The following is a 22,611-nucleotide window of genomic DNA, read 5'->3' as shown; positions in this document are numbered from 1 at the left end:
CTGCTCGTGTCTCTCAGTAGCTAGACCAGTATTCTGCCAAATTCAGACTGTCCTTTCTAATGAGGAACATGTGAGGGATATGCCAACCAGAATTCCCACCCACGTTTTCTGAGGAAGGATTATTACATGGGATGTTGGCCACATTTGTGCTGTTCTAGGATTTCATCGTATTCATTCCTTTGAACAAAATAGAAGTGACTGAACACTTGTTGGGTTCTTTTCTCACAACTGTCAGAGCCCTTCAGTTGTTCGTGGATTTTACCCACAATGCATAAAAAGTGACAGCCTCAGGTAGTTCTTCACATGTTATAGATTGCCATTAATTGGTCTGTTCCTCTGTCCTCCTGTCTGGCTGCTTCCTTTTCAGGAGCAATTAGGTTCCTTTTTAAAATGCAGAGTGTTTCCTTTTGTAATACGCGGGTTTTACTGCCCTCATTGAAGTTCTGCTTGGAGCCGTAGCCCCGTCAGGCTCCAGGTGCTTCCTGAGGGACGTGTGCCCCAGTGTGTTCCAGCAAAGAGGCCATGTGTCATTTAACACTTACTCTGTTTTCCTTAGCCAGTCCTATTTCCTGTTTGCTAGGGAGTCCTGGAAGAGCAGCTTGTATTGAATGGTGATAATGCCTACAATGCACACTTTGGGGAAAGTATGGCTTCCCTGGGGGATATCGACGATGATGGATTCCCAGGTCAGTGTGTTTCCTTTTCATACATGCACTCTTTTTGTTGTTGCTTCAACATGATGCAAAGAATGTTGGGGTGGGGTGGGGTGGAGGGATGTTTAACATTAAGGATGTTTAACAGGGATGTTTAACATTAAGGATAAAGGATTCTTAGTTGATTAATTCATTTGCCTTTAGTACGTTAATTTAAATATATTTGCATATTGCTAATCCTCCCTGTCGATACCTTATTGCAATATTAGTGGACGTGTAGGAAATTTTCAGTTGAGGATTCACTCACACCTACACATCTCAAACAGAGGACTTAACTTCAGCCATATAGTATTTCTCTTCTGTATTGTCCTCTCTGCCAGTCAGGGGGCAAGTAGGTTGTTCACTTCTTACTGGTAATTCCGCCCTTACTGAGGTGAAATTCTTTACAGAACTGACTGCTAGAATAAGATGTTGTTGTTTGTGAGGGTACATGCAAGCGTACTTTTAATAAACAAAAGCAAACTTACTGTTTTCTACTCCATACCAAAATTATAATGTATTCCAAAAGTTTATTTTTAAGTCTCAGCTTCACCAATTCAGTTAAAATCTGCCCTTACTTATTAAAGTTGACCCCTGCTCATTAATCAACTGATTGATCTAATTGTAAACAGATTAATGCTCACAACATTAATTTTAAGCCAACTTTATTTTTGGTGTTCTGATTTGCAATCTTGGTAGTCTAGTCAATGTAGATATATAGAGCCATACAATGAATGTGAATCTCAGTGGATTCCTTTCATCATTGACTTGGACCATCTATTTCAACTTGTATCAGATAAAGACTTTGGAAACTTCATATTCCGAACAGATACTTTCAGTGGCTGTGGGATGGAGTAGCATGTGCTCCATGTGCCAGTGCCAATTTTGTGCACACACACTGCCTGATTATATTTCACTTAAGATAATAAAGCATGTGAAGACCTGCAGTCATTCTCCTGCATATTGCTGCTGTTATTGGTAAAAGCTCAAACATGTATTTCTTGAAATAAGCCTGGGAACCCATGAGGATTATGGAGAGGGAAGGTAAATGACTGGGAAGTTTCCCTGCCTGACCCAAATCCCTCTTCCGAGATCCTGTCCATCATTAGGAACTTGAGCAGGCCAATTTGCTTCTTTCCTTCAGTTTTTTCTCTTTACCTTTATTTTGTTTAGTGATTAAAATGTTTATATCATTTAAAATAATTAGTTTTGTTAACTGATTCACAACATTCAGAGGGCACTGAGCATTCTTGATCCGCATCAGCCATGTTCCCCCCTCCGCCAGTTTACCCACTAGTATTTTCTGAATATCCTTCTTCCCCCAAGTATGCAGACACTGCTCTTTGTATAAAGGCAAGCCAGTTTCACTCTCTCCGTGATAGGCTGTTGACCACGATGGATTTAATAATAATAATATAATAATAACATTCGATTTATATATCGCCCTTCAGGATAACTTAATGCCCACTCAGAGCGGTTTACACAGTATGTCATTATTATCCCCATAAAAAAATGGAAGAAATAAATTTATGTAACATTTTCTATTAGGAGGAGTGATATTTACTGCATTATGCAGGGAGTTGGACTAGATGACCCAGGAGGTACCTTCCAGCTCTATGATTCTATACGTTTTAGGATGCTTTCAACATCGGCTGTTTACAAAGTGAGGCACATTTTTCTGTCCGATATCTGCAGATCAGAAGTGTTTGTCTCTATGATGAAGCTGACTAGCTGCAGCTTCCTCTTATTGCAAAGGGCAAAAAGACTTGTAAAGTGTTTTCTCATTTACATTGTCTTGAATGCCTAGATGTTGCTATTGGTGCCCCTAAAGAAGATGATTACGTAGGAGCAGTCTATATCTACCATGGACACACTGGTGGCATTGTACCACAGTATTCTATGGTAAGTTTTGCTTCTGTGACATTGTGGTATTCTTTAGACATGTGCCATAGTGTATATGCAGTTGGTCCATATCTAAGACTTGGATGTTGGCCAGAGATTTGTGTTGAATGAGGCTGACTACTTGCCTTATTTTCAGTTTTAAAAGGTTCCTTTCCCTGCACACTACAAGTGACTTGCTTTTTCAGGGTTACCCAAGACACCTTTGCCTAGGTAGCTGTCTATTGCATTGGTTACCCTGTAGTGCGCCACCACACCTTTGTGGCCAATTTCAACTCAGGCCAATATCCTCTTCATGAGGTTGTTGATGACTGATGATAACAGACACTGATCTATCGGGAGTTGCCACAAAGTGACTGATTCTAGACGCTTCCATGGTAACACTTTGAGAACCAAAATGCATGTTACATGTGACACATGTTGGGTCATGGCGCCCAGCTAGACTCTCAGGAGGGGATTCAGGCTTCTTTCCCACACCATTTTCACCAGCAGAAATGGATGTTGAAGAGCCTATTTGCCCCTTCTTTGGGCTCCACATGTCTATCCGAGGGCTGGTGAAAGGGCCAAACAGACCCTCCATGGCTGTTTTCACTGGTGAAAATGCACAAGAGGGAAGCCTGAAGCTCATAGTGTTTGGAGCAATAAGGAGTGATGGAGAAGTTTCTCAAGTTTAGTCCCCAGATGAACAAGTGACTGAGAGTTGAGTTGGGTACCCTAACTTGACTTGTGTCACATGTAATATGCATTTTGGCCCTAAATGAATGCATGTTGGAAAATGTGAGGGTGGGTTCAGAAAATATAAGCTCCAAATAAGGCTCATCTCTTCATTGTAACCTAATATGAGCTCTCAGCTTTGTATGAAAATCTGGTTTCTGTCTTTGTCAACACATTGGTTACTACAAACAATGGGTTGTTGATTCTGTTCCCATGGAGGAGTTGACCCACACAGCTTTCCTTCATCATACACCTCAGGTGATAAATGACAGAAGGACAGTGGACAGGTGGCCTTGGACACGATGGTTCAGGTCACATGATTCTCTTTCCCTCCGTTTTTGAGAGAGAAGAATCATACAAATGCAGTTTTGTCATGTGCAACCTGCATGAGTGAAGTCCTCATGTCGTACAATGGAGTGGAACAAAAAACCGTGTGTTTAGTATAATAAACATGCCATTTACCTTGTTACTTCCATTAAAGAGTCCTGAACTGTACCTTTGGAAGGAACCTGAGGTTTATCTAGTCCTGCCTCCTTCAGTGAGTTGGAATCCATAGGCATACAAACTAACCAGATTTAAATGATCTGTAGATCACTGCATCAGCTTTTGGACCAGTTTGGGTGGTGGTAATTTTTTTTTTTGGTTTTTGGGACTTCTGTTTTTCCTTTTCCTTCAGCTGTTTAAGATTCTGTTCTAAATATTTTGTTTTGTTGCTGGGTGGGAGCCCATGCAGGATGCTAAGTCAGAATTTTAGTGGTCACATTTGAGATTTTTTGAGCAAGCTGTAGCTGATTAGTTCTGCTGTTTGCTGACTGCTTAGAATACATTAGGTTTTAGAAAAAATTGCCAGTGAAATCCCTTTTTTATGATGCTTTTTATAAGTGATAATTTGCAGCATATGGAGGACTCTCTTTCCTTTGCACAGGGATAAGATGGGACGAAATGAATGAACTGGCGCAAGTACGAGCAGTTCAGATTAGAATAGATGGGTACTTTATTTTTTACATATTTGAAATAATATCAGTGTTTCATAAGGAGACAGTAACTTTAGCAAACAGGAAAGTTGGCTTCTGTCTCTTACTAGATTAGTCCTTAGCTTATATGATCTTCTTCATGATTTGTTCCCGCTAGCTATTTTCCATTACTTTTCATTGGTCTTTCTCTTTCTCTCTCCCCCTCTAATGGCTGTGTTTTAATGCTGCATCTTGTTCACATGGGGTAGGGCTGAAGGTCAGCCAGTCATTTGGCCTCCAAATATATCAAACGGTTTCAGATGTTTGCGGTGTCTGTCTACCTGGCCTCTGTTTGAACCAATAACCTTGAGGTGAAAGGCTTTGTGTCCTGTTACTTTAACACTGAACCATCCAGATGCTGTGACTTAAAAACCAACCTGTGTCTGTGCATATATTGAATAAAGGGCCATTTCTTTACAATAGATTTTTTTTTATTATGAATTGCTGATTTTTTACCTCTGCAGGTACAAAGGAAACAACTCAATGGGCTTGCAGATAAATGTGCATACTAAATAAATACTGTCAAGCTCAGTTTCAGGGCCTTAGGTTTTGTTTGCTGTTCTTAAAGCTGTGTAGCATTATACTTCAACCTTTTATGCCCTAATCGCCTGCAGATGTCTGTGGGATATGTAGAGCCCTGGTTTGCCACCCTAACAGGGACCCCCCACAAAAGCCTAGCCACGTTCTCTTCTGCAAATGTAATTTGAGGAGTTCAGCTGCTTTTCGTTGCGTTAGTGTTATCGGTACAAAAGTGGGAAAAATTTCTTCATTACTTTGTGAGATCAGAGTTTTAAGAGTTCGTTTCTTTCCTTTGGGCTTTGAACTTTGCCTCTTTCATTTCATTTCCCATCTGACTGTTGGCCAATATTTCCACCTTTTTAATGGATTGAAGCAAAAAGTATAAGAGCATATTTACCTGGAGGTTTTTGCGCACTGTAGGCTTGGTACTTTATCTCTAAACCAGAAGTACAAGTACCATCTCCCCTCCGCCTATGGAAGCACTGTAAGTTGCTCTCTCAATTTAATTTTGCCTCAAACTTACTGTGAAACTCGTCGATAAGATGGTGCATCACAATTTTTAGAAGGTGATAGTAAAGGAGGAGTTACTGGTATAGAGTTCATGAGTTGGAAAAATTAGCAAACAATATGATAAATTGTGTATGGGTAAACTCTCTGTTGTACCATACCAAATACCGTAAGAAATAACAACTGTCCTTGTAAACCGCTCTTCTAGACAGATTGGTTCCTCACCCAGAGCGATGAACAAGTTAGTGTTGTTATTATCCCCACAATACAACTGGGGAGCTGAGAGGAGTGGCTTACCTAAGGCCACATACTGAGCTCATGGTCATAATGGGATTTGAAACAAGAGATTTAATATTAGTCAGCTAAATATAGTAAGTGGGTATTGAGATGGCAGTAAGCTAGAAAACCATGCTGTTGTTATCTTTTTTGCTTGTTGTAATCAGTAGTTTGACCAAGATGAACATGTGGTTTTTCTAGGGCACAGTTCCTTCCAAACTAGTGAGAGATTTGTCTTTTGAGTGCAAGGACAAGTTCATCAGTAACTTAAAACTTTTCCACATTTGCTTGGTTCTGTTGACTCCAGTTCTATGTTGTCTGTTACAGAGGATATCGGGAAAACGGGTCAGCCCAAGGTTGCAGATGTTTGGCCAGTCTATTTCTGGAGGAGTTGATATGGATGGAAATGGTTATCCAGGTAGGCTTGCAATACTGGTTAGAAGAATAAAGCAAAACAACAGATACGGTTAATGAAAAAATGTACAAATTGTGAATTGAAAGTTCGTGGGTTGAATGTTTACATTTTCTTTGTTCTTTCAAAAATATACTGTCATGACAAGCCTGTTTCAGAATGTGTTTATCTGCTGGTAGTTTGGTTTTGTGTTTAGGGCAGTTTTGAGTCCCCCTCCCCCATACTTAATTAAGAAACCCTCTAGGAAGAGCAGAAAAGAGAAATATAGTTAATGTGAACTTATACTACTAACAATTGTATCTCTGAAAGAAAACTTGTAACTAACCTGATGACTTCATAGATTATTTCTTTTGTTAGTATGGGCCAAGTTAAGGCTCGTATTGTAATATTTAGTAATATCCCACATGGATATTAATGGAGTAATTTTCAGCGGGTGGAAGAAAAGAGAAGGGCTCTTTTTGAACTCTGAAGAAAGTAGGCCAAGTGTTGTGGGACCCACATAGCTGAAAGCCATTATCAGTGCTGTGGTGAGGTGGGGAACTGGACAAGATTGCACCAGTAGAAAAGCTACCCAATCCATTAACTGGAACCATTACATTGCAAGAGAACAGGTCTTCCTTTTTTAAAGGCAGATATTTAATAATTTTCATGCTATGATGTATTATGCAGGGATGTTACTGTGTATTTCACTCTTCTTTATAATTCTCTAAATGTTACAAAACCTTGCTTTCAGATGTGACAATTGGAGCCTTTATGTCAAACAATGTGATCCTTCTAAGGTGAGACCAAGTTTATTGTTTCCTCTTTAATATGGTATCTCTTGCCTGGCCCTTGGAACTTCTTTTCAGTTCTCCTGCAGATATTTTTTTGGGGGAAACCAAGAGTGCTACTAGGCCTTTTCCACTGCATAGTAAATTTCTGTTGTCAGTGATTGCACAGTAGCCAAGAAATAATAGCAGTGAGACCATGTTAAAGTTTCTGTGATCTCCCAACCTTGGCGACAGTGGGAATTGTATCCTGGAGACAGGCAATAAACACTGATGGTGTACTGCTACTGGTATTGGGTTAAATCTAGTGATCTGTGGGCACAAGGATCCCAGATCTTTCCTATGTTTCTCTCATCCCAACGACTCTTTTCCTTTGGGGAAAGCTGGTTCCCAGGGTTGTAGGGCCCACAACCCTGTAGGCTAACAGTTACGTGAGTTAGGGAGCGAGAAGGGGTGAAACCTTCCTCTCCTCACTTTTCTATCATTACAGCTGTGCCAACAGAAGAGGCAGGAAGGGCATTTTGGCTCCTTCCTTCTTTCATGCTGCAGCCCCAGGAGACTATTTTCCTGGGGTTAAGAGAGGAATGCAGGAAAGATCTATGACTGTCACTTTCTTCTGCTATCGGACTGCTGAATTCAACTCATTGGCCTGTGTGAGAGAGTGTTTCTATGAACAGTGCTGTTTAACTGTTATCCAGTGCCATACTTTTTGTTTACTGATGCTATGTGTTATGTATGAGGTAGAATAACAACTTCCTGTATGGATGCCAGTGGAGAAACAGTTCTATCAGGACTATTTTCCTGGTTGGTTGCCTGAGCTCTTAAAAATCATCTTCATGCTGAGTGCTCCAAGAGTCTAGGAGTTTTTAATTTAGACAGAGCAGAGTTGGCAGTAGTTAGGGAATGGTGGCAGAGCCAAAAAGGTTATCAGAGCAACGTGTATACCAGGCCTTTCTCGTTTCATGATGTTTCATTTGCAACTGGGGATCCTATGATTTCATTTGTTTAAACTGATAGTTTGTGACGGCAAAATCAGGAAAGGCAGCAATGGATTTTTTTTTTACTGTGGTTTACAAAGAAGGCTTGCGAGAGGCGGTGTGTAGATGATCTAATTAGAGGAAACAGCTTGAGAAACATGCTCATAAAATGAATGAAGCAAGTGTGGTGGCTGTGATGGTGAAAGAATGTGAAACTGTTTTTCCTCTGGCGTCTTTATGGGGCCACTCATTACTGTATCAGCTGACGCCTCACAAAAACCGCTGGGAGGGCATCCTTAATCTGATTAGATCCCACTTTCTGCTTCTTGCTGGATCTCTCCCTCTACAAATGGACTTTTAAGATGGGGGGCTCTTTATATCAGCAGCACAGACAATAACTCAACCCACCTTTCTCTTTTCACGATGTAAAGGGGACACATTTGCAACTGGGGATCCTATGGTTTCATTTGGTTAAACTGATAGTTTGTGGTGGCAAAATCAGCAATAGATTTTTTTTTTAACACTGTGGTTTAACAAGAAGGCTTGCGAGAGGCGGTGGGTAGATGATCTAATTAGAGGAAACAGCTCAGTCCCTTTCTTCATAGCCTAGGCATAAAAGCTAAAAATGGAGGCTCAGTGTTTGGAAGAAAGCTACCTATGGCTACTAGGTATCAAAACAAAGGTTGGCTATCAGAATAAAAGTTGGCCCGGCTCGTCAGCCTTCCTGGGGAACCTGGCTGGCCAGTCTCTGCAACAGAATGCTGAGAAACACTATTGATCTGCTGTCAGTCTAATCTAATCTATCACATTTTTATTCTGCCCTTTCTCCAAGGAACTCGAGGAGATATACACAGTTCCCCCTTTATCATTTTATCTTCACAACAGCACTGTGAGGGGATAGGTTAGGCCAAGAGGGGGAATGCCCGTAGGTCACTTGGTAAGCTTCAAAGCAAAAAGGGGATCCTGAACCTTTATCTCCCTGTTCCTAGTTTAACCAGTGCAACACATTGTCTGCTACCACTGCACTTCATTGCTTTTCCAGCTGCACCCTTTCTTTCAGCCTTCATGGTAAATGGTGAGAGTGTTGCCCACTAGTCGATTGAGATGGCAGTCCTTGCAACAATTGCTATTCCTTACAGTCCCACAAGGCATGGAGAAAATCAGGTCAGCTTGCTAAATCTGTTGTACTGTGTGTTCACAAGAGAGAAATTGGGCAGCTGTGCCTCATCCCTTCAGGCCTTCTGTGCAAAATGCCTGAAATAACTTTAAGAGCTTCCACCTCGACACTTTGCTTCTAGTGTCCCCTTTGGATTATAATCTCAGGTTCTGGGGGGCGGGGGGGGGGAGATCCCTCATTAACATCCCTCAAATTCCATAAATTGAAAGTATCTGTAGCGGGGTGGAAAAATCATCAACTGGAGTATTCCAGTTGTCACTGCTAGGTTTCTGCTTTAATTTCTCCAAGTTTACCTGCAGATAGTAGAACATTTTGATCATTTTATCATGCTCAGAAGGAGTGATGGAGCTAAAGGAGGAGAAGAGATTATCTTATATTGCATCTAGTGCCACTTCACCTGGGCTCTCAGTGATGTCCATCTTGGGATTAGGGGCACCAGGTGTGGTTGGGTGCACTCTATCTGGAGACCCTACAATATGTTCTTGAAATCTGATCATTTGTGCCTTCCCCAGTCAGGGTTAAATGATTATCTGATTTTCTCCTTAGCCTTCAGACCCAGAATTTATTGCTTAAAGTTGGTAACTTTGAAATGTTCTCATACTGAATCAGATACTGGATCAGAGAAAAAACCTCGCTACCACTATACCGAAAGTCCTAAGTAGACACGGGCATGAACCGCATTACGAACCAAAAACCCCCACGAACCGCCTGATTGTCTGTTTGCGAACCAGCAGTTCTTGAGGGTCCATGGCCAACGAACCAGCGTTCATTGGAAGCCCGGTTCGTTGCGTTCGCCCGCAGTTTGGGAAGCCAGACAGTCAGGCACCATCAATCAATTCCCTTGGAAACGGAGCTGGGGGAATGCCTGAACTATGTCTGCACTCCTTCTGTTTCCCTGGAAACCCGAATCAAAGCCCAGTTTACCTTGATCGGCAGGTCTTCCTTCCAACCATGGAGCTGCAATTTGGTTACAATTGGTTACATGGGAGAAGACACCCGGGGGAGGGAGGGGGGAGGGGGTGTTCTGTAGCCATGGCCACTCCAGTCTCATCCCTGCAAACCCTGATAGGCAGTTCTGATGGCCAACCACTTGTACACTGGGCCAACGTCAACTGGTGGCTCTAATTGTATCGAATGGGAGTTTCCTGGGGGCCTCAGATTGGAGAGGGTATAACTCCAAGATCCCTATTGCATTCTTGACCAAATTTGGGTGCTGGCTGGAGGAGAGCCTGCTAAACACTCCCTGGGAATATGGGCTCTCTAAGCCCAACGGGGCCATTCTGAGGCCCACGAACCACAAACCTCGAACCGGTTCATCAGCGGGAAATGTTCATTGCAGTGTGCTGGTTCAGGTTTGTCGTCAGCACCGAACCACGAACCGCTGGTTCATTAAATGTTTTTGGTTCGTGCCCATGTCTAGTCCTAAGCCTTTCCTCTTCTGCCTGAAGCAATGATGGTTTTCTGGGTGAGTGAAAAGAGAGTAAAATCCTGTCAGAACGGACAACACCAGGCACTAGCTCTACCCACTTTAGGTCAACATAAGTTCAGAAGGAATTGAAGGTGTTGCCTAGCTCTCCGTTTAGGAGTCCAATTTATAATTTTACCCTCATAGGGATAAACATTCAAAATAACAGAATGTCTAACATCATTTTTGGGCTTAACAAGTTCTTCCATGACCATTGTGGGAGTCTGACTGGTTTCTGGGTATGAAAGAGGGTCATCATCTCCAAGGTATGCATATTGGCTACAGCGAGTGATCGTAGAAAGAGAACCTCCTAGGAAGTTATCAATCTTGCTTTGTTTTGTAGATGGAGCTAAGGTATCCTTAAATGACCTTCTTTTAATCCCCATACTGAATACTGAAATGACAGCCCACGAAGAATTCTATAGATCCTGGTAACTGTTCCAGAGCTATTCCATAACCCAGAACACCGATTAAAATAATTAAATAATTAAATATAGAAATGTTAAATATAAAATAAAAAATAAAGGTATCAAATATAAGATCCTTAATCAGTACAATATAAATAGGATATATACAGTATGTAAAATTTAAACCATGTAGTTAAGTGCTTCCCTTCTCAAATACATCAACATTGAATACTTTAAAACTCGCTAGCCCTTCCCCACATTCATGAGAAGGAATATACATATAATAAGAGTAAGACAAAGTGGAAAAAAGTCATTAACAGTATTCTCTGTCAAACTTCTCTGGTTATCAGATCTCCCTCTCCCTTTATACTTAGTTAAACAAGGAGGGAAGGGCAGAGCAGAAGGGACCCACTGCCACTACGACCACTTCCTACAGATTGCAGATGCTGAGCACAACCCGAGAGAACAGAAAACATAAATCAACAGAGGCAGTGGCAAAGTAGGAGAAAGAAAGAAAATTAACAGTACTTGATAGAGAATAAAAATAAATGAAGTTAAACCCCTAAAAAAAAATACAAGATAAACAATGAAATCAGCTCTTCTCCGCCTCCCTGCTACTAAAGCTGAGAAGAGAAAGGATAAAAGACACAAGCAAGTATAGAACTAAAGCTAAAATAAAACAGACTGAAATTAAGGGAAGCAGCTAAAACAGAGCGAGGTAGATGAAACAGGAGTGCTGCCCAGAGACCAACCCCTGCTCTGCCTACTCTGTAATTCCCATAACAAAACAAGAGAAAAGAGCAACAGGATAAAAGAGAAAGAAAGCGACCAGAGCAAAGCAGATAATAAAGCTTAATTAAACAAACAACAAAAGATAAATAATACCATCAAAATCCACCAAGATGGAATAAAGAAATTTAAGTTAGAGTGCTCCCAAGCACAGCCTCATACTGCCCGCTTGCTCAAGCCAGAACCCACTTCTCGTGTCCATGTTCTCTCCTCGGAGTCCCTGCTGTTTCCCTGCCAGGGCATACGGCTGACAGAGGAGACTGTGCATCAAGGGTAGGCAGCTAATCTCCATGATTGACTTCCAAGTTTGAGAGTGGCAGGGCACTTTGAGGGCATCTAGAGGAGAAAACATAACCCCTCCCCCAAATCCCATTGTAAACATCTATACTGTATCTATTTCTGTATATGTAATACTCCATTTCTATGAAGAACAGGTTTGTGGTGCTTCCCAGGTTCCTGCACCAACTGGAAGTCACCCACTGAATACCATTGTACCAAGGTATTAGTGAAAAAACTGACATGCATTTCTGAAAATCCTATAGAGATCATTTGCTAAAAATCATTAATGATTTACCATGCTTTTCACTGTCTGCTAAATGTAAACAACCTTTGCCTCAATTTGCAGTTGATGCTACCTTGATACGTGCAGGTTGCATTGACCTCCCAACAGGGGCTTGGCAAACAATCCCATTTTGCAAACAGAGACAAATACATATCCAAAAGTTAATAACTGCCTCGACTATTTGTTTGTTCTTTAGACCCAAGGCCCTCTTCTCTGATAGCTGTCATCTTTAGACAATATGCTAGTCTACCTTTGGTGGCTGCATTGATTGCTCAGCGAACACTGAGTCTGACGTATATATACTATGTGTCATTAGCTGACAACCCTGAAGACTGCCCATTGCACCGATTGGCTCCAGTCCTCTGTCCTCCTGCATACACCCCTCTCCTATATAAACCATGGATCCCTAAGATCCATTAAGATCACACCCCTCTCCAGAGGACATCGTATGCTTGCTGTTGCTTTGCTGTGCAGATCCTTAGCTGGTAAGACCATTGTATGTGATTGTTCGCCTTGATTGTACCCATGTTTAGATCCAGGGTTGATTTAGGAATGAGAACAATAAAGACCATTCCATTGGATTTCTTTCCATCGCCTTTAGAACAACTACAGTTATCATGGGATGCCTTACATGATAAATTGAAGCAGGCTGATGAGGGTGAGGTTTTCCAATTTCATCTCACCCCTGCTGCTAAAGCCTACCGGGCTGTGTGGATCTTGGGGCCCATTCTTGCAGTTTTGAAAGTACAGATTGAACATGAATCAAATCTAGCTTTTGCAGAGAATAAACCCCCAACTCCCTTGCCTAGACCCCCAGGCATTTTAGGGTCCACCCCACTTCCCCAATTGAGAGCAGCTCAGGCTCCTGTCTTGAAGGATTGGCCTGATCTATTTGACAATGTTCAGTGCAATCCTTTGGATGTTTTTAAGAAAAGACCAGAGCTTGATGGGGCAGGGACTGCATTAGCTTCAGTTCAAGCCAACCTTGTCTCATTGGGTTTGGGCACGGAAGCACAGCGTCAGGGCTTAGTCAGACCTGAAGCTTTCATTCCAACATTGTACACAGTTGTTGCTTATAAGACCTTGATGGAGAAATTTGAAGAACACCGTAGATTGCTCTGGTTTCATACCATGGTGCTCCTGTGGGGGACCAATCCGGTGCTAGAATATGTTGCCAAATTACACAGCTGGTTCAGAACCCCCCAGCAATATAGAGCAGCAAACGCTCCCACGATTGAGACAATGTTTCAGTCCACACAAGTCACCTCATCAGCTGCCTATGTTGTTGGGGGAAATGGAGGATATACTAGACAGAAATCTAGAAGATAAGAAAAAGATTTACGTTTCCAAGTTGCAGAGATCCCCTTCTCCGCAACAGAGAGGAAGGTCCAAATCAAAGGCTCCCACTTGCTCAACCTAGAACCATGCAAGGTTGTGAGACCTGCCAGGGTTATATGAGAACTTCTCAGACAATTATAACTCAGATTGGCAGATACCCAACATAAAACCTTCCCACTTGGATTTAGCTATAACTTCAGAAATTCCCTCTGATAGGTGGAAGCTGATATTACCGGTTCTGGCCTCATAGGGTTACAATAAATATCCTGATCATGAAGGCTCCCATAAGAACTTAGTCAACCCTATTTAGACAAGCTGTTTAGTGCTTGGGTACTTTACAGGCATATCAATGCACGTACTTTGGCTTATCATGGGATCCCATATCTTAGGGACCTACAGCCCTCTGAACACACTGGTGATGGCCAGCACTCAATGCAAACAAACTACCTATGAGTAAATTGCCAACAAGGACACTATTCTTCTGATAAACGAGCTATACCAAAAGCTTTGATTACCATGGCAGTCAAGACAACCCAAATCTCTGCTTCTGAAACAACAAGCGGCAAAGGTGAAAAACATATTTCCTCCAGAGCACCAGTTCCTAGCAGAGGCTTTCATCCAGCATGGATGGCAACTCGAAAACCCAGAGTTTGCCAAGTCTTGCCTCCGTTCTGATCCTGCAGGGGGTCACTGTGACAATGGATGGTTCTGGGGAGCCCTGGGATACTGTGAGCCAGAAAGCAAAGCCGCTGAATGGGACAAATATGAACTGGCATATCACCTGGCCATGACCACTAAGGAATACTTAAGATGGTCTGTGTGCATCGGACAGAATGCCAGGGACAGAGTGCATGAATTAATTCTTCAGGGGGTGAATCCAAGTCTGATCACTCCGAAATCTATCACCGTGTGCACCCTGACAAAGCACAGGTTAACAAACATCACCATTTACTCGTCTGTGATGCCAGTTGTTGATGCCATAAACCACACTTAGAACATGAATTCCTCCAACAAAATGGAATATGTGTGGGAAGTGGTTGGTTCATACAAGACATACTTCATCAGCAAGACCAACGAGTCCGTGATTCCTCAAGTCTTCCCAGTAGCAATGCTGGCTTCAGCCCTGACGTATCCACCAGTGACATCTCCCCAAACCACTATTCCTTCCAACAAGAAAAAGATCCAGACCCAGGTAAAATGGCGGACACCCAAAGCTACGTGTCTGCAGATCTTGGATACCTCATTGTTTTACTGGGTGGGTCTTTCTTCTTAACAAATATAATAGGGGTGCAATGAAGTCTAGACTGGTGGATTTCTCTCACTTTTCATGAGGAGCTGGCAAATTGTGATTTCCCAAGGACTGGTGCCCAATCCACTGAATGCGGCATAAGATCATGCCCCGGGATCTGTTTCTGATGGCGAATCTACCTACTGTTTCAGGAAGTGTCCTATGGGGGTAGATCTTAGCCCCTTCAATTTTACTCTCTTCACTGTCATTTTCGCAGAAGATATTTGTCGGCACTTTAACATATTTTACTTTTCTTACATGGATAACTTCATCCTCTGTCATCCCAGCCCTAAACACCTGGCTGCTGTTGCTCATGCTGTCTGCAATTATCTACAGAGTTTTGGAATCAGAATAAACTTTGACAATCTGCTCCACAGCCTGTCTCTAACACCTGATATTTGGGCTTATGCTTCACTAATGTCTCCGTTCCTGCCTACTGCTGTAAGAAATTAAAGACAATGATTAAGGACATCGATTTAAATGCTTGGTATGACTTTAAAGCCAAACAATGGATTGTGGGAAAACTCTCCTACTGTGCAGGCTTCACTGGCTTTGGGTGGGTTTTTCTATACCCATTGTCTCATCTGCTTATTTCTCTAGAAATCAGGGCATTATCAATTAACCATGTGGTGAGGCTGATTAGTTGCAGCAGCTGCCAGCCAGGGAGTGTGCCGCATTTGTTATTTGGATTAAGATTAGGGTGAAGTAGCAGGACCTTCCCTTACCTAAAATTTCTGTAAAGTTCTGTAAAGTTTCTATGCCAAAAACAATATGTCCTGCCAAGTGATATTAAAAGCTTTTGGGGAAGCCACTTTGATTTGGATGTTGTAGGCAGGGCTTTTTTTCTGGGAAAAGAAGTGGTGGAACTCAGTGGGTTGCCCTTGGAGAAAATGGTCATGTAGCTGGTGGCCCCGCCCCCTGATCTCCAGACAGAGGGGAGTTTAGATTGCCCTCCGCGCCATGCCCTCCCCTCTGTCTGGAGATCGGGGGCGGGGCCACCAGCCATGTGACCATTTTCAAGAGGTTCCGGAACTCCGTTCCACCACATTCCAGCTGAAAAAAAACCCTGGTTGTAGGAATGCCAGCTGTTGCCCCAGGGGGTATACTTTGCTGCATGGCACCTGCTGCTGTGGTGCTCCAGCATTATATGGTATCCAATGAACAGTGGAGAGGGTTGGATAGAGGAACGTTTTTATCCTTTATTTGCAATACCTGGTCTTACCCAATGAGACTGATTGGGACAAGGTTCAAGTCAGACAAAAAGAAGTACAATGCATCATTTTGAGAGTCAGTGCGGTGTAGAAGAGTGCAGGACTAGGATCTGGAAGGCAGGGTATAAATGAAGCAAATAAATAAATCCCATTGAATAACTTGAGACTTCTGGCTAGAATAGGCCTCTCACTTTAGATACAGATACAGTGGTAGCAGTGCTGCACCAGATGGAACTTGGCCTGGTGGAGTAAAGCATTTCTTCCCCTTTCTAGGCCTCGTTTCTTACAAGCATAGTGAGAACAAAGAGAGGGGGGAGAATTATTATTGCAGGTTTGAGATGCCATGCTTTTCTTTGAAGGGAAACAGCAACAGTAACAAACAACACTTATGAAAATGTAGGCTTGATTATCTCATTTTAGAGCAGATCAACAGGAGTAGGAGGTTGTTGGTTTGATGTGTAGTCCAAAGAGGGCACAAGATTCCTGAGGATCCTTGTACACATGCCTGCATAAACTTGGTGTTGACTTGCCGTGACCTCTCAGTATCTCTGCTGCATTTCCAAGCAGGTTCCTTGTATATTTGCATCTTTTGTTTATAGAGGGAGTGAGGTTCCACCTTCAGAGGAGAAATTCCAGCACCTTCTGAATTTTTAACAGTAGTTCCGGTTACTCTAAAAGTAATGTTTCTGAATGTAAATCTATCCCAAAACCAAGACGATGCATGAATTTTCAGAAGTTGCTGATTCCGAATCCAATGTGATTATTTCAATAAAAGATGCTAAAAACATTGTGTCCTGTTACTGTTGCATCATCAACGCCTCTTTACTTTTGCCATAACAGAATGTATTCTATATGAATAATTTGTAGAGGATCCTGTAGGGACAGAGTTGGGGAGAGGCTGGTTAGCATTTGGGGGAGGGGCTAAAATTGTTGGTATCTTGTAGATTTCATTGTCCATTACATTTTAATCCTACCCTTCCTTCAAGGAGCTCAGAGCAACACAACATTCTTCCCTCCATTTTATCCTCTTAACATCTCTGCAATGTAGGTTAGATTGAGAGTGAATAACTAACCCAAAATAACCCTCAGTGCTATCCTAAGCAGAGTTGCACCCTTCTAAGCCCATTCACTTCAGTGGACTTAAGGGAGTGTAACTCTGCTTAGAATGGCACTGCCAGTGAGTGGTTAGGGCTGTGTGGAAATTGATTCCAAGACTTGCCAGTTCAAGTCCCTCACTTTACCAGCTACACCATACTGGCATCAATAACAGAATCTGGAGCTGAGCTAAGCTAAGCTGTTTGTAGAGGGCAAATTTATTTTCTAGGAACTATGTTCTTTCCATACATAAATAGACTTCATAACATGAATGTATCAGTTAGTGTGATAAGTAGAACTTAAAATATTTTCAAAAGAATTTGAAGTAGAAATGAATGCTTATTTTTGTCATTCATCCCTGATTTTATGGCCAGTAAAGAATCTTTTGTAGCACATGTTGTGCACTGTGAGATGTTTGTGATCATGAATGGGCTCTTAATTTCATAAATAATCCCCAAGTGTTCTCTAATTACTCAGTCATGTGGTAGAGAAAAGCCTTGCCATAAAGGTTATATGACTTTGACATGACTGAACTCTTCTTCAACTTGAAAAAACCCATAGCAAGAAGCCAGGGCATAAAGTGGCAGAAATGTAAATACTTCCATTCATGATACACAAGATGGGAGGAAGCAGGCCAATCTTGATTAAATTCTACTGCCTCGGAGGAATACTATCAGCCAGAGTTCATGGCACTAGGAAGTATTCAACCATGGCCTTGTTGACAACAGTTGCTGCGTTAATGTACTTATTCCATCTTGCAACTCGATGGAAAATTAATTGAGGGGTTCTTTTTTCTATAGGCTGCCCTCTCCTTGGGCTTCAGGGAATTCTGTAAAAGGAAGCGTCCTGGCTCTGGGACTAGGAAGACAGAGCTACAGCCATTTCCTGGAGAGGCAGAGTCTTTCTGCAAATGCCTAATTCCCTTCTCCACTACAGCAGGAAATCAGGGTGTCCTTGGAGCTCCCTGAAAGAGATGTCTGTGGATCCTAGGGGAAGTTAGAGGGGATGAAAAGAAAGGGACCATGAAATAGCATGAGACAGCCAAGAAGTTGGCTGCTCTTTTTTCCTTCCTGAGCCTCATTCCTGCAGAGTCCTTCCATCTTCTTACTTTGTTTTTTTTTAGCCTCCTCAGTGCCATAAATTATAATGGCTGACTGAGTCTGATGGGTGATTATCTCTGTGACCTTTAGGGCAAGGGTGGTCCAGGATAAAATGAACCAGGAAGCCCCCTAGACCTTTATGCCCTCTTCCCGCTCCCCACTGTACCTCACAAGGTAGACATTCTTTTTTTCAGTTGACGCTACCTGGGCTGAAGGATTCTGCACAATTCCTTATATAAATAGTATCCGGTGTGAATGAAAAAGATGGAGCTTTAGTATCACCTTGGGTTGCTTCAAGCAGAATGGTTTTCAGTGGAGACTGTTCACATATCTTGTCCGTAAGTCATCAAGTAAAAGGACTACAGCAGCAAGAGTGTCTTTGATCTTTGCTATTTTTCACACTGGCTGTTCTACAACAATTATATTTTACAGTTTTGTTCAGTGCCTGGCCTGGCCAAAAAAACTGGGCATGGTAGGTGCAGGGTGGATTTTTCTAAGTTAATGCCATGGGGAAGACAAGCAGGAGGCAGCAGGTGGTGGTCACCACTAACTGGATACAGCAGTAGGAGCATGTGGTAGTTTGACTCCCATGACTGCCATGAGCTCAGCAGGTGACCTCAGGTAAGCCACTCCTCTCAGCCCAGCTCCCCAGCTGTATTGTTCACTGCTCTGATTTGATCACTAACCTGTCTAGAAAAGCGGTATATAAGCACACTGTTACTAATGTTATTATGCAATGAGGGATGCTACAAGGAGGGAAGAAAAGCAAAGTTTGGGTCAGAGGTAAGATCTGACAGACCATGGACAGCTCCAAGTCAGCAGACAAGTTGTTCTCATGAGTTTAATTGAAGCCATTATATCTTAAGGCAACCTGACTGTTCCAAGTTCTGTCTTTCATTGGAGAATGTACAGAGCTTTAAAGGGCATGTTCTGGCTTGGAGCCATGCCCACTTGATATGCTCAGTAGCATTCCCGTACTTTCCTGATTTACCAGATGAGTCTGTGGTCTTGGGCAGCTGGAAAAGCGTTTCTTCAGAGGAAACTTTTGGTAGATGTGCTTAGCTCTTCTGGCTTAGAGGATCCAGGTCCTACAGCTGGTCTTCTGTACAAGGGTCCTGTGTCTGCTTCTTCCAAGAGCGAGCTCCTGCTGCCCTTGGGATGACACAGTGTCTAATACATCAAAGATAGCTACATTCATATACTCCAAAAGTGTATCTCTATGTTACATTTTTATCCGACTTTTCCACCGTCAGGGAACTCAAGGTGGTTTACATAAGGCTCCCAGGAGGCCTTGTATCAAAGCACTGATGAACCCCCCCCCCGCCCACATTTCTTAGCTGTATTTGGTGCCTCTAGCCATACCTGGATGCTGGTACATATGTCTTGACTAGTTTGATACCCGTGCTTCGCTACGGTATTTAACTACTTGGCAACCCTAGTGAACTTGTAGGGGAAGACTGGAAGATGCATTTTATCTCAGGACACATTGAACAACTTCCAACAGCAACTGCATACTGTTTAGAATGTGGTGAGTGAGGTCCAATCAGGCTGCATATGCAAATGACCTCTTTGTTCCAACTGTCTTGGGTGTGTGTGTGTGGATGAGATGTGGAATGTTGTAAGTCCCAATAAGCCCACATATGCAAATGACCTTGAAAGCTGGCCCAATCAGGGAAGAGTGGCGAGCTGACAGTGAGCAGGGGTGCAAGCCTGTCAGCCACACAGGGAAGGTGTATCCCTTTAGGAAAATGCATTTTCACCCCTTAGGGGGTGAATTTCTTAAAATCCCTTCATAGTGAGCCTCTACATCACAAAAGGAACGTCCTGCCCAAATTTCACGTTTCTAGGTCCAGGGGTTTGGGCTGGGCGTTGATGAGTCAGTCAGGACACTTGTCTTTATATATATAGGTAGATTTGTTGCCTCTTGAATCTCTTCTAGATTTTTTTCTCTCTTTGGGTAAGGAAGAACATAAAAAAAACATTTGTTAGACAGTATGAAGAATCCCCCAGTTGGCTTTAGTTTGTTTTTTTTAAAATCATGCCAGCACAGTTCGTCTTTCTGCAATATCTTGGGGAGCCACTTACACAAACGGCATTCTGTATAACATAGCATCAATATTAGTTTGGTTGGGGGACAACTTCCATACTGCTGATGTGATGTATGATATCTGTTACATGCATCTGATGAGATGTATGATATCAGTTTCAAGGAATGCATAGGACACAGGCGAAATAAGAGACATAGTGAAAATCATCAAACTTGCAGAAGCAATGGCATACTATTTTATTTAACATTTATATTTTCCCTCTCATCTTTAAAGAAATTTCCATGAAAGCAGATGGCAGTGAGAAAGATTTCACCCCCTTTGCTTTGCTACACTGGATTTCTGTTTGCAAGGAGGTTTTAACTTAGAGAATCCATCTGCAAAACAGAATCCTCTACATGCAGTCTGACATGGCGTAAACCGTTGTACCACCTCATTTTCCTGCATGTGTAAATGCGGCCTTAGCCACTGTGCTGCACTAGCTATTATGAGAATTAACATTCCCCTTCCCTTTTTTTGTTTAAGATCGAGGCCTGTCATCACACTGGACATCTCTATTTTCCTTCCGGCATCCATTGACATCACAGCCCCTCAATGCCACGATGGTTTGCAAGAGGTGAACTGCCTAAATGTCACAGCTTGCTTTCGTTTCAATGGCAAGCATGTTCCAGGAAAGATAGGTAAGTTACAATCCTGGCGTCCTTCACTATTTTGCAGTTCCAGACTTTATATATTTATTTATTTCATTTATACCCCACCTTTCTCTCCAGTGGGAGCTTACAGGGTTTCCCCTGTTTCCCCTCACAATTACCCTGTGAGGTAGGTTAGGAGTGTAACCATCCCAAAGGCACTCAGCAAACCTCTGTAGCATCTGGACCTCCCAGGTCCTATTCTGACATGTTAACAGCTACACCACACAGAAAGTGTGTTTTGTAAAATGCTTTATACTGCTTTTAGTTCCTGCAATGTTTCTACTCCGTGTCACAGAGTAAAGCTGAAATTTATAGATATGGTAGAGGCCACTGGTTGTTTAATAAATGCAGCAGAATCTGAATCCAGACATCCTTTGTTGTAGCTTTATATTTGAGCACAGGGACACACAAGACTAGTAATGCCTTTTCAAACTGCATGAGTGTTTTGCTCAGTAGCGAGGTGTATTTTATTGATTGACTGTGAAGTTTGAAAGATACCAGGAGGTTGACCTCCTCCTGTGTTTTATTGCACAAGCATGACAAGCTGCTTAGGATCTCTCCTCCTGCCCCAACAGTGAGGTGGTTATAACCCAGCCAAGTAAGAATTATGTTGCTGAATAAAGCCTCTGATAAATTTTACCAATATGTCTGGAAAGCTCAGCTTGAATATTATTTATTTATATATTTAGTGAGTGGCCTGAGGTCACCTGCTCAGTGAGCTTCATGGCTGAGGGCCAAGCTACAAGTGATGAATGACACTTGTACGGCAAGTGAACAGACTCACGTGTATTCCTCCCTGTTCACTTGTGCTCCACTTGATCACGTGAGTCTGTTCACTTGCCATTCAAGTGTCATTCGTCACTTGTAGCTTGGCCCTGAGCAGGATGTCGAACATGAGTCTCCCAGGCTCATGTCGGATGCTCAAACTGCTATTGTGCCCTGGCTCTTAGGCTGCATATTGGCCCAGAACACTGACTCCAGCACTGGCTTGCCATATTCCTCCTGGCAAGCACTTCAGGTTGCAAGGAGTGTGAGCTGGAAAGAGCTTTCCTTTGTTCCCAGTGCCCAGAACCTGGTGATCAGATTTATAATACCTTTGTATGTAATGATCCCAGTCTTCGCTATCAAGCCTAATAGTTAGTGATAGGCCACCATGTAACTTTGTTATTCAGCCAGTGCTGCTCTTGAAGTATTTTTCTTGGGAACGAGCCTTTCAGACTTCCTTCTTTTAGAGTACCTTAAAGGTTTTGGCTTGGTTTCTGAGCAAAGGAAATGATATTTTATATAATGGGATTGTTGAATATATATTGGCTTTGCCTGGCACGGGCAATGAATTTCTACATTTTTTTACCCACAATTGGTGCCCTTCAATTTCAGTTCCTGTAATGCGCTAGGTGGCTGGCTTGTGTAGATAATTGTTTTATGTGTGTGGCCCATGTTTTTCGAGCAGTGCAGCATCCGATCAGTGAGTCTTCTGTGAATGGGTGTGTCTTCATTATACTGGCTGTGTGAGTAGACTGCTTGTGTCCTTTTACCTGTGCAAATCTGCAGCCTATGAAATGATTACCTTCTTGCATTGTGAAATTATGAGCAGAAGCTCATTTCTCTCGGAGGACTAATCTGAGTCAGCTGGTAACTATGATCTGGTGACATATGCAAGGTTTTA

General features: G+C 42.5%; 1 protein-coding gene across 1 annotated transcript in view; it reads left to right on the top strand.

Moving 5' to 3' along the window:
• The window catches only part of ITGA9 (integrin subunit alpha 9), a 288,361-nt gene that overhangs the window by 54,180 nt on the left and 211,570 nt on the right, over positions 1-22,611 (top strand). Inside the window, exons 10-14 of the mRNA XM_054992076.1 lie at positions 581-686; positions 2,500-2,594; positions 5,948-6,038; positions 6,766-6,811; positions 20,779-20,933. Of these exons, the coding sequence (XP_054848051.1) occupies positions 581-686; positions 2,500-2,594; positions 5,948-6,038; positions 6,766-6,811; positions 20,779-20,933 (493 nt within the window). The remainder of the gene's footprint in view (positions 1-580; positions 687-2,499; positions 2,595-5,947; positions 6,039-6,765; positions 6,812-20,778; positions 20,934-22,611) is intronic.

Source organism: Eublepharis macularius, chromosome 11 (assembly GCF_028583425.1).
Source record: "Eublepharis macularius isolate TG4126 chromosome 11, MPM_Emac_v1.0, whole genome shotgun sequence".
Taxonomy (NCBI): Eukaryota; Metazoa; Chordata; class Lepidosauria; order Squamata; family Eublepharidae; genus Eublepharis; species Eublepharis macularius.
Note: the sequence above shows the minus strand (reverse complement) of the source record. Positions and strands in the feature narration are given on the sequence as shown.